General features: G+C 45.0%; 1 protein-coding gene across 1 annotated transcript in view; it reads left to right on the top strand.

Annotated features, from left to right (window-relative positions):
• Positions 1-11,206, top strand: part of STAB2 (stabilin 2) — an 83,995-nt gene extending 72,789 nt beyond the window's left edge. The window contains exons 56-67 of the mRNA XM_031050065.2: positions 214-321; positions 917-1,110; positions 2,587-2,728; positions 3,075-3,208; positions 4,323-4,488; positions 4,716-4,822; positions 5,550-5,669; positions 6,391-6,549; positions 8,181-8,288; positions 8,947-9,075; positions 10,407-10,526; positions 11,144-11,206. Of these exons, the coding sequence (XP_030905925.2) occupies positions 214-321; positions 917-1,110; positions 2,587-2,728; positions 3,075-3,208; positions 4,323-4,488; positions 4,716-4,822; positions 5,550-5,669; positions 6,391-6,549; positions 8,181-8,288; positions 8,947-9,075; positions 10,407-10,526; positions 11,144-11,194 (1,538 nt within the window). The 3' untranslated portion in view covers positions 11,195-11,206. The remainder of the gene's footprint in view (positions 1-213; positions 322-916; positions 1,111-2,586; positions 2,729-3,074; positions 3,209-4,322; positions 4,489-4,715; positions 4,823-5,549; positions 5,670-6,390; positions 6,550-8,180; positions 8,289-8,946; positions 9,076-10,406; positions 10,527-11,143) is intronic.
• Positions 11,207-12,204: the final 998 nt, after the last annotated feature.

The raw sequence follows: 12,204 nt of genomic DNA, 5'->3' as shown, positions 1-12,204 counted from the left end.
GTCTCTGAAATGAGAATGTGAGTGCCTACCTCCCATGTGGAGGGGCTTGGGCTACATGCAAGAAGGTATCATCCGAGAGCTAAGCAGTCAGAAAAGTACTATTACAGGTTCCCCAGTTAGCAAGACTGATATGAGAGCTTTTCTTTATGCATGGAACAAGGGCATTGCAAAACAAACAGCATCTTCATCCTAGCTTTTCTGCCTTCCCCACAGCTCTGCCACCAGTGTGTTCCCCAAGTTGCTCTATCAACGCTGTCTGCAGGGAGAACAACACATGCCAGTGCAAGCCCTTTTACGATGGGGATGGGATCACATGCAAAGGTGAGTGCCCTCTCCCATCCTCAGTCTGCTATAAGAAAGCAGGTTGTCCCCACTTGCACATACACATGAATGCAGTCACTGCCCAGTAGGAAATGTTGGCTGTCAAACCTACAGACTTCCACAGTGCAGCACATTAAACAAATTTAGGATGGATGCAGATCAAGTTGCTCTAAACAGGGCAGCTGACTTCTCCAGCAGGAGTATGAGCAAGAAGTGCACTGCAGTCAGGTTTTGGAGACTGCAGGGTTATAGGCAGGGTTTCCTTTACACGGTTTTCTTTGATGGTCTTAGGCAAGGCAGTTCCCCAGTTCCTTGCTGCAGAAACTGTCATTCTTTCTCAGCCAGGCAACTTGTATCCTCCAAAGTAATCTCAGCGAGAAATCTGAGGGGTGGTGCTATGTCTCTTGAACCACGAACATCCTGACAAGGGCTTCAGAGCCCTAAAGGACAGCCTCAGGAAACTGAAACAGTTGGTGTTTTTCCCAAACAAGTGTTCTAGTGTTTGTAGAGTGGTTTAAAAAAGCAGTGGAGGTGGTTTGTCCTTCATCCTGTTTAAAAGCAGACTTTATTCACCCATTTTCTTTTCCCCGTACAGCTGCAGACCTCTGCAAACAAAACAACGGTGGGTGCCACAAGATGGCTGAATGCACACAAAGTGGGGTGAAAGTCTTCTGTAGCTGCCAGAAAGGATACAAGGGAGATGGCTTTGCATGCCTTCCAATAAACCCTTGCGCCGACGGGTTCAACGGCGGCTGCCATGAGCATGCCATTTGCACTGTCATAGGACCTGTAAGTTGAATGATTTCACAGAATCATAGAATGGTCTGGGCTGGAAGGGACACTTAAAGTTCATCCAGTTCCAAACCCCTGCCATAGGCAGGGACACCTTCCACTACACCAGGTTGCTCCAAGCGCCATCCAACCTGGCCTTGAACACTGCCAGGGATGGGGCAGCCACAGCTTCTCTGAGCAACCTGTGCCAGTGTCTCACCACCCTCATGGTGAAGAATTTCTTCCTAATACCCAATCTAAATCTCCATTCTGTCAGCTCCTCCCACTGCTTGCTGATATTGGTTCATAATTATACATTGCACCATGCTAGTCTGGAGTACACATGGCCAAACCCCAGCAGTGATTTCCAGTCACTTTAAAACTGCAACACGCATACACACAGGCAAACACATTCAGTTCATATCTCTGATATGTAACATGCTCCCTCTGCTTACCCTCCCTCTCCTTATGCTCCTCTTTCAGTCACCAGCAAGAAAATCCAAGGCATTTCTTCCAGGTGCCAGCAGAAGCCTTCACTGGCTGGATCCCACTCCATACCTCTCAAAGTCCCTGTTTTCCAAAACGACCTTTAAATAGCCCCAGCTTACTTTTCATGTCAGCTTGGTATCCTTTCAGCTGAGGAGTGAGAAACAGTTTGACATCTTTGATCTAGGGAAAGGAGTGCTACAGCAGATGGGACATTTTGCATGTGTAATTCTTCTGTCTCCTTCCTAGCAATCCCTGGCTGGATATCACTATTTGCAGTAAGAGTTTGTTGGATTGAGGCTAAAAGTATTTTGGTAAACCTAGGGACAGCTGGGAGAACAGTGTCACTTGTTGGTTGGCTGGACTCAGCTTAAAGTGCTCTGCAGCCACATGATACAAATTCCTTGGCCCACATGGTCAATGTTGTTGAGGAAAACTTGTGGCAGTCACTTGATCCAGCATTTATCCTGGTGCTTTCAGGATCACCTGTCCATTCCATTTTGATGGTTTGCCTGATTTGTCTTTCAGGAGCTATATAGAAAAGCCTTGCTGCTAACCTGATGCTAACCAACCATCATAGTCCCTGATTGTCACCAACTCATGCTTGGTTTATAGTTCTCAGTTACTATCAATGGGCTGCTAAATTCCTTTCATGCTCCTATGCCCAGTCCTTTAAATATCATTTTGATGGGTTTGCATGCATTTTGTTAATTGCGAGTCATATAATTGTCCAATGCATGTTATTAGCTTTGTGGATGGAATTACGCTTTGGTGTTAGTTCAAGAAAGCACCCAAGCACATGTGTAAATGTTTTGCTTAGCAGAATAAATGCCAGTGTCTGAGTCTGTGGTCTGTTGAATCACAGTTGTTAGAAGCAACTCTCCTGCTTTGTCCATTCCCGGCTGTATCAAGTGAAGTTTTCCCAGCAGTTCACAGTGTTGCTTGAAATACTACTTTCATGTCAACTAAATACTTGGCATGGCCCTTTCTTATTCTTTCTCTGACCAGGACAAACACAAGTGCAAGTGTAAAAACAACTACATCGGTGATGGGCTGAACTGCTCGGTGATGCAGCTTCCGCTCGACCGCTGCTTGCAAGACAACGGGCAGTGCCACCCTGACGCTGACTGTGCCGACCTGCACTTCCAAGGTGAGGGTAGCACACCATGCACACCATGGGACAGGGACATCCTCATCCCTGTGCTATAGCACTGAAGCGAGTGATCAGGACCTTTGTGTCTGTAAGCTCACAAAGTCCTTACCTATGTCCCCTAGAAACAATTAGAAGATTAAAGTTAGAACATGTGCTTACATACTTTGAGATACCGGATTTATGAAGCAATAGATGAGGGCATTCCAGGCAAGAACATTACCCATAAAGGTTCAATCTGTCCTACCTACTTTTCACAAGATACACAGGTATTTGTATGGCACAGTTGACTCTGCATCTAGCCATGGAAACCCCTTCAGGAAGAGCTGGTTCTCTCTCTTTGCAGATACCACGGTTGGGATTTTCCACTTACGGTCCCCACAAGGGCAGTACAAAATGACTTACCAGAAGGCAAAGGAGGCCTGTGCCAACGAGTCAGCCACCATTGCTACATATAACCAGCTGCTGTATGCACAGAAGGTGAGGTAAACTCACTGTGGGAGGAGATCCCCGCAGCAGTAAATGGGGAGGGAGGAGCAAGTGGGCTGCCTTATGCTACTAAGCTTCATTTTCCTTCCTTTCCTTCCCTCATGCTCCAAGGTATGTTAGGCTGGGACCAGTTTACAGACTGTTTATTGGGTTTATGCCTCCTCATACAGCAATGAAACCAGGTGCCAAATTCTTGTTTCTGATGATACTGGAGTGAGGTGGTAGGGTCAGACTTACAGAGCATTTTCATAGGGGTTTTTTAATTATTACTTCTTAAAGAAATGTACACTTCAGAATTATGCTTAGATTAATTTATTTTCTTTATGTAAAGCTCCAGGAATCTTTTCCCCAAATGCTATTAAGATAGCCAAACCATTCCTATATATTCTTGTCCTTATGTGTGTTATAACAACACATGGCTGATGCCAGTGGGATGAGCATCACCCCTTGGGTTTGTAAAACATGTTTTAGAAGAGTGGGTCAGATTGATTGTGCCATTCTGGCTCCTTTCCATCTGCAAAAGGAAGAAAGATACTCACTGTTTAGCAAAATGTGAGGCTGGACCACAGTCAGCATATAAACCTCCTTCTGCTGCCTAAGAAGATGCAGATTGCAGCCAAAGCTTCATGTCCCTTCTGCCCCATAGTTTTAATGTTTCCCTCGAAGCAGCAAAGTGGGCAGCAGGGCTAGCTCCAGTGCTCCTGAGGACTTATTTTCTGTGGTGAGCTAGTTTGTCAGTCCTTCCAACACTGACAAAAGGTGGGCTGGCACACTACAGCATTGCACATCCCCTTTGGCTTTCACACCCACCTCTGATCCTGCCTGGCTTTGGGCCTCAGGGAAGCTTTCCCAGGGAAGGCTCCTTTGGTTCTTACAAGGAGCCACTGACTTCCAGAGGGGGCCATGTCTCTGCAGCCCCTTGGCACAGAGCTCAGCAAAGAGTAGGCTGCAGGATGCATGGGTGGACAAAACCCCATCAGAAGAGTGCTGGCAGGTCAGGTTCTGCGTGAGCATCCCAGCAAGATCGCTCATTTCTCCCAGGGAGCCCCAATCCCACCACCCAGCTTCTCCCCTGTGCTTTTTCCCTATGCCTGTGCCACTGCAGGCAAGGTACCACTTGTGCTCTGCTGGCTGGCTAGAAGGACAGAGAGTGGGCTACCCGACTGCCTTCTCCTCCCCAAACTGTGGCTCCGGGTACGTTGGCATCGTGGATTATGGCACGAGAGTCAACCTGAGCGAAACCTGGGATGTCTTCTGCTACAGGGAGAAAGGTAAGAAGATCCTTTGCTGCATCACTCTGCACAAAAGGGAGCAGCAACCCAGATTGTGGTTCTTTTGGTCAACCACAAGCTGCCATATAACACTGTGAGAGACTCTGCCTCTTTTTAACTTTTAAAAGAATAATAATTTTCTATTGCTATTTCCCGCAAGTTGTTTTTTAGGGCAGCCTAAAGCCTTTTCAAACAGGGCATTTGCTATCTATGTTTGTACCTTCCAGAGGTGAACTGCACCTGCAAGCCAGGCTACGTGGGAGACGGCTTCTCCTGCAGTGGGAACCTGCTCCAAGTGCTGATGTCCTTCCCAACGCTGACAAACTTCTTGTCGGTACGGCCAACAGCAGGCATGTGAGCAGAGCAAAGTAAGCTCTGCCACCAGGTTGTATCTCAAAGACTGCTTTACTAGCACAGCAAATACAGACAGGTAACACCACCACACTAGCAAAGCAAGGTGGAGTAGCCTAAATACACACCATGAAAATCAGAACTTAGTTAATGTTTTTTTAATTACTTGCTCCAAAGAGGTTTCATGTTTCTAAAACTCATTTGGAAACAAAGTGCTGCTGCAGATTTAGCTTCAAATCTGGGTTGGAAGTAGATGATCTTCAAGATTCTTCCAACCCAAACCATTCTATGGTACGATTCTATGAAAGAAAATACATCTGCAGCTTTAGCTTAAAGGAGATTCTGTGCCCAACTGCTTCTGGATTCGTAAGCATCACTTGTGCTGCTTTGTAACTTTACTGAACTGCTGCTGGAGAAAGGCAAAACATTCAAAGGGTCCTTTTCATGCCACTACTCAGAAAGACATGACATGTATAAATAGCCTCACAGACAAGAAGGGCCAAATCCTGCAAGTCAGTTTAGGATGTGCTTATCAAATCTGTTCTTAAAACTGGGTTTTGAATACAAACTTATTTTGTAATGTCACTCCAGAGGTGCTTCATGGCTAGTAACAGAAATCTTTGTTCTTATTTATATGGTCTCATCTTTTCAGCTCCTGCACAGGAGCACACAATTGCTTTTTAGTAAAGCTGGATCTTGTTTCTGCCTAGGACATCATGGCTTACTCCAACACCTCTAGGAAGGGGAGAGAGTTCCTGCGGTACCTCACGGACCTGTCAGTGCACGCCACTCTCTTTGCTCCAAATGATAATGGGCTAAGGGAAAATGAGGTCAGGGGGGTTTCTTGTTTCCTTCTCATTTTAATAACACTATTTAAACAGCCATTGCGTGTTTCTGCATCCTGGTGGAATTCAAGCTTTTAAGGCTAAAATCTTAGTATGACATGACTTCTGTGTAACCCCACATAGTGTAAACTGTGCTTCATAATTTGTCTTCCATGGTTAGGAGTGCAAGGTTATTGAGTGTTTCAGTCGCTATAGAGACTCTTCCACCAGGGATTTTATTTACCCAGTTATAAAGGACCGCCTGAGATGCAGTCTGTCTGCCTTGTTAACATCAAGAAAGCAGTGCACAGCTTTGGTATTTCCCGCAAATACTTTAAAGGCCTCTGTCCTGAGCTTCGTTTCTGTGCTTAGCTCCTTTTTCCTCTCTTCAGTCAAACATCATCTCAAACAATCCACATAGGTTATTCCCTGGCTCGCACCTTTGAGCTGTTTGAAATACCTCTGAGGCTGATCACTTCAGATCATCATACAAAAAGAGTAAAGTCCTTTCTCCTACCAGAATCAAGGTACTGCCTGCTGCAGGGCCAGCAGAGACACAAGATCTCACTGTTCTTACCCAAATTTCCCAACAGCCTCTACCACACATTTCTCTTGCTGCAGCATTAATAGGAAAGAGGGAAAAAGGTCACAGGCACTTAGCCTGCAGGTAAATCCAGAGGATTAATGAGGTCAGTTAACATTCTCTGTACATTGCTCTCATTTGCAGACACTTTCTGGGCGGGACATTGAGTATCATTTATCTAACACCAGCATTGTGTTTTATGAGGACTTGGCCAACGGAACCACTCTTCTAACTCGTCTAGGGGAAAAACTCCTCATTACAAACACCAGGGGCCATGAACATCAGGCCCCCACCACTGAACAGGTACCTTTTTAATAAACCTCCTGCCTTCATGCCTTTTGCCCCTTATGGAAGGAAGCTGTTCAGGTGGCCTGCAGGAAATGCAGGATGGGGATACGGGCATGATTCAACCCTTCTCTCAACTTGGCAGGATTATGGGAGATGACAGTGTGATAGAGGAAAGAGGAGGGCAATAGTTTATCATTAAAGAAAGGTGCTGGCATTTGTAACGTTTCTTGGTAACTTTCTGGGAGGCTCAGGAGATGCCAGCACAGCCTTGCTCAGAACAAAAGCAGACAAAACAGTGGGGTTTATCACTATTTTAGTGGGTTTTAAATCCAAAAGTTTATAACCTTCTTGCAAGTGGAAAATATCCTTTGATGGTTTAGGGGAATGCCTCTTTTGAAAACACACATAACTTCTCACTTTTTATTAAGAAAGTACTCACTGCTCAAGCATTTCAAACTGACCTCTGGGGCAGCCCTTTAAAACATGGCTGGGACTCTGCTGTGAGCCGTGCTGTATAGCTGAACATGAAAATAAGGAATCCTGTGTCTGTGAGCTTGCAATTAAAACATGCCCTACAGAATGTGCTGGACTCAAGGGAAGTTGAGTGCCCAACATGCCAACTGTGGGGAGGGATTTTCACGCACACCACCAAGAAGGAAATAGTTGCTGCAGGAAGAGGTGCACAAGTGACTTATCTGTTGCCTTTGCTCTGTTCCCCCTTCCCCTTTCAGGAGAAACCCCTTTGGCACAAGAATTGTCATTTATATTTCTAAAACCACCCTATACTGCAAGCCCAGTAATCACATTAATAAACTAGACCCTCATGGGAGATGGGTGCATCAGCACAAGGCTTACTTTATCATTCATTAGCATGCCAGAAGCTCTTCTGGATCACTTTGCTCTGACATGAGTTGAAAGCATTCTTCTTAAGAAAATCCTCCTTTCTTCAGAAGCTGCCAAGGGGAGAATGTGAGCCCATTAACACAGATTGTGCTCCTGCCCTTCAAAGCTGGTTGAAAATGTGTAGCTTTTCTCCTTCCCTGGAGGGCCTGAGCAAACCTTTGGTTCCCTGGGCTGCAGTGAAGCTCAGTGCGGTTTCATGATGCCTTTCCACACATGCTCCAGGCAGCCAAGCACCCAGCAGTCCCAGCACACCAGGTTGGAGTCAGAGACCCTGGCAGGGCAGTGCAGGGCTGAGGGAGGACATGGGGTGACTCCCACATCGCTCTGCAGTGCTGCCACTGCTGAACCCCTTTGTCCCTGGGCACAGAAAGTGTCCATGTGCTCCAGCAGCTGGGTACCACCATGAGGGTACCACCTCATGCCAGGGGCAAGAGCGGGTTCTGCTCACTGAGGAGAAACCATTTTGCTAGGATGCAGTTTTAAAGCAGAGTTTGCAATGGTGCAGGTGCTCATGAACCCACCCTGCTGTAACACAGACACTGGAGAGACCCAAGATCAGCTCAAAGCAGAGTGTAGAGAAGTACTGGGGCAGCAATGACTGACCCCATTCTTCTCCCTTCCTGATAAGCTATGAAATGGGACCGCCTTCCAGTAACTGCAGTGGGGAAATAGTCTCAAGGTTTATTTCAGCTCCAAAGGGAGGAGGATCAAAGCTCAGCTCTCACTGCTCTTTTTCCTGGCAGAGCGAGATCAGATATGTGGACAGGAGCGCTATTGTTGAGTGGGATATACTCGCTTCCAACGGGATAATCCATGTCATTTCAGAGCCTTTAAAGGCTCCACCAGCACTAGTAAGTAGTGATATTTTTAGGGGGGTGGTGAGAGGTGGCTACAGCTTACTTAGATCATCCAAAATTCATTGCTGACAATCACATATTCCCACTTTTCCTCCTATAGTTCTTCCTAAGCAGTTTTGGCTTAAAATATTACTTCAAAAGAAAATCAGTTCAGAGCAAGGTGCCAGTGGAACTTTTTCAAAATGTTTCTGTCTGAACAAGTTCTTCCCATATTTATTTCATATAAATAAAATAAAAACTCCATTTTACAAGGGAGCTCGTATTTACGATGGAGGTTTCATGATTTTCCATTTCAGTTCTTCCAAACAGCTTACAAGAAGAGCTTTTTAGTCTTGGCTTTGTGTTCATTCTTATCCAAAACAAGGTGTTCTGAAAACAGGTGTTTTGTGCCTGCAGGCTCCCTAACTTCAAAGCCACAAATAAGATGAAGCTGTAGTAGAGGCAATGGCCAGCGCTCAAAAAAAAAAAACTAGCTTGCAACTACTATCAAAAGACCACATTTACTTACCTAGGTGTACCTGTACCAGGGAACTTGAGCACAAGAGCAGTGAAGGACTAGGGCATATCTCAAGGGACACTGCACGTGTTTAGTTGTTGGAAGGTGACCACTACTCACTTACCATAGCTCACTTACCCTCTCTCTTGTTTCCAGGCTCCTCTCCATGCTGCAGCTGGGACAGGGATATTCTTTGGCATCTGCATAGTTACTGGGATTGTAGCTTTTATTGGGTACTTTTACCTTAGGTTCAGGAAGAGAAACACAGGCTTCCAGCACTTCAAGGTAAGTTGCAGACCAGAATGCAAAGTAGGAGGGAGCACTTCCCATGACCACCCCCACCTCCCATACTCAGCCTCCAGTTTCTCTTTGCATTTTATTAAGCTAGAAACCTTCCCAATCACTTCCCACTTGAACTGTTCAGACTAAGACCCAGAGAAAGTGGGGAAGGCTCATCCTGGGCATGTGCTTACATTTGCCTACTGCTCCCTCAGACCTCTCCCTTCCAGGGTGCCCAACAGGCTCCTGTTCTCACAGACATTTCCAACAGCAAGGTCTGGGCAAAAGCTGATTTAACTGCACAGCACGAGAGCAGAAGCCTTTGCCCCACCAGAAAGCCCACCCTTTGGGATCAGGGAATTACAGCCACTGAAAAGGGTTCTCTTCTCTTTCCCCTCCTCTATGGCATTGCTAATCATTTTGCTGCTCTGGACATTGAAATGTTTGATAGGAAAAAGGCCAGATGCAAAAGACAAGCAAGTTTAAACAATTGCAGGATTGAAAAATGCAAATTCTTATACTGATGCAGTCATAGAATCATAGAATAGTTAGGATTGGAAAGGACCTCAAGATCATCTAGTTCCAACCCCCTGCCATGGGCAGGGACACCTCACACTAAACCATATCACCCAAGGCTTCATCCAACCTGGTCTTGAACACTGCCAGGGACGGAGCATTCACAACCTCCCTGGGCAACCCATTCCAGTACCTCACCACCCTAACAGTGAAGAATTTCTTCCTTATATCCAGTCTAAACCTCTGCTTTTTAAGTTTCAACCTGTTACCCCCTGCTCGCTTTCTCTTAACTAAATTTGCTAGCCTCACGTAGAGTCATGGTGCAAAACCAGCCAGCAAAAGCCAAGCTACTCACAGATGAGTGATGACCATAAAGACCCAAATGTTACAATATGCACAAGAATCAATCAAAAAAAAAGTCTATCTAGAGGTAACCAGACATCTGTTCCTATTCTAATCAGCCTCTGTGTGTAACGTGGATCACCTAGAAACAAAAGCCAGGAGCCAGGGGAAGCACTTGTGTCTTTATAGTTGCATTGAAAGCCCTGAAGTACCTTTTACCCCAGGCACAATGTCAGCCCTTCCTCTCCCAGTCTTTGCTGAGGCTTAAAAACAATCATGAAGAGGAAAAAAGATCCCAGTGTTAAGTGACCTAAGATAATACTACAACCCAGCACAGAGTTCGTGCCCCAGAGACACTAATTTAGGTGATAAAACCAATTCAGCCACAGCATTGCCCCAGTTGGTAGTAAAGTTTAAGTGCCCCACTTTATGCGCTGGAGAAGAATGGATTTTAAGCAGGTTTGTGTAATTTTGTGTAGTCAAAAGGTGACACTGATGTAACACCACTGGACAAGTCACAGCCTTCAAATATCACCAACCCCTCATATGAAAGTTCTTCTGCACCGACTCCACCAGAGCCTACTTATGACCTTTTCTCAGTAAGTGTTCATTTTGATTTGAGATTGAGACCCAGCTAAAATAATGGTAAGAGGGAATGACTTTATGAAAAGGAAACGTCTAGCTGGAAACACCAGAAAGATTAACTTGGGAAAACAACTTTCCTGGCTTTTCTGTCTCACCACTGCTAGAAATCGGGTAGCCTCACTTATGGCAAAAAGGAGGCTGTGCTCTACATCTGCATCTCAAGTCTACCTTCAAAGAGAATTGGACTTCAGATGCCACAGGATGATAGTGACATGTCAACAGAAACTTAAAAAGAAGCAAGAAGTCTTCCCTTCTTGCTGCAAAGGCAGCTGAGTGCCATGCTAGCACTCCAAAGTATCTGAAACACAATGGGAAGGGAGCTGGGAAGCAAGGGAAGAAACAATAGAGTAAAACCACAGTATCTGCATAGCTTCAATGATCTAATTCAGCAGGACTCTCATGTACATGCAGAGTCTAAATCAAAATAAACCTTTTTGTATCCACTAAAAGCACCTGTTTGGTGCAAAAATGTTAGGTGTAAAGTCTGCCATCTGTATGACCAAACTTGCCAAAAAAGTGACTTTTGTAACACAAGGTTCAAGCCTGATTTTCCTTTTCTTCTGCTTTATAGGATTTGGATGACCAGCAGCTTGTGATGAGTGGCCCTCATGATCAGAATTAAAGACTGAATTTGGCATTAGTTAGTTACAAAATACATTTCCATTTACACTTACTGTGAAAAACAGCACCTACTTGCTTCGGGGAATAAAATCTCATTACAAATTAAAACCAAATGAGCACAGCTTTGTTTAAGATGCATTCTGTAGAGTTCACATTTTACCAGCGTACAAGCATTGGCTGTGTCTGAGCAATACCAGCTGGGATTGCCAAATGCAAACCTGAGTCTCAACTAACCCACAAAGAAGACGCTTCCCTGTGAAAGTAGATGATTTTCACAACTCTGTTTAACTGCTTTTATTCTTCTTCACAGACTTTAAAATGGCCTCAAACACAGAGCTGTTAAATAGGTAAATATCCTAGATCTGGGAGTTCTCCAGCTCTGTGCTTTCATTTGGCTCAGTTACAACTGGCAAGTGTGAAACAGAACACATCTGAAACCTGTATTTTTAAGCAGAGGGGATACTTTGCCAGTATACTTTCTTGTAAGACTTGCAGCAGCAGGAAGTGCAACCACCCTGTCTGCCCCACTTGCCTCCTCTAGTTTTTCTATCCTTCCTCAAACTTGAACTGAGTCTTGTTTACATCTCACCTCACTTTATAAAAGGAATAAAAAGGAATCGTAGCCGTTGTAGCAAGAAATGCAGGTGATGTGAGAGCATTCAAGTAGTAATCAATTTATACTTAAGCCATTTGTGTGGAAAGTGGACAACAAAGATGAGCATATCCCTGCCACGGTGTGTCCCCATGAAATTTGTTATGTCTCAGAGGAGCAGAAGCTACCTGCTTGCTCACATAACTGTATTTTTCCCAAGCACATTAACAGTGCCTTTCAACTGGTGCACCGCAGTAATAGCTGCAACTTTCACTGTACTATTAGAAGTGAATCAAAACTCATTTGATGTGCTGTCATTTTCTTCCCTCAAAACATTAATATCATAGCAAATTGCGAGAACACTACAGAAGCCACAGATCAGCGAGAAAAGGAAGGTTTTCCTTGCCAGCAGCAGTAGC

Source organism: Melopsittacus undulatus, chromosome 5 (assembly GCF_012275295.1).
Source record: "Melopsittacus undulatus isolate bMelUnd1 chromosome 5, bMelUnd1.mat.Z, whole genome shotgun sequence".
Lineage (NCBI taxonomy): Eukaryota > Metazoa > Chordata > Aves > Psittaciformes > Psittaculidae > Melopsittacus > Melopsittacus undulatus.
This window is presented reverse-complemented; position numbering and strand designations above follow the sequence as displayed.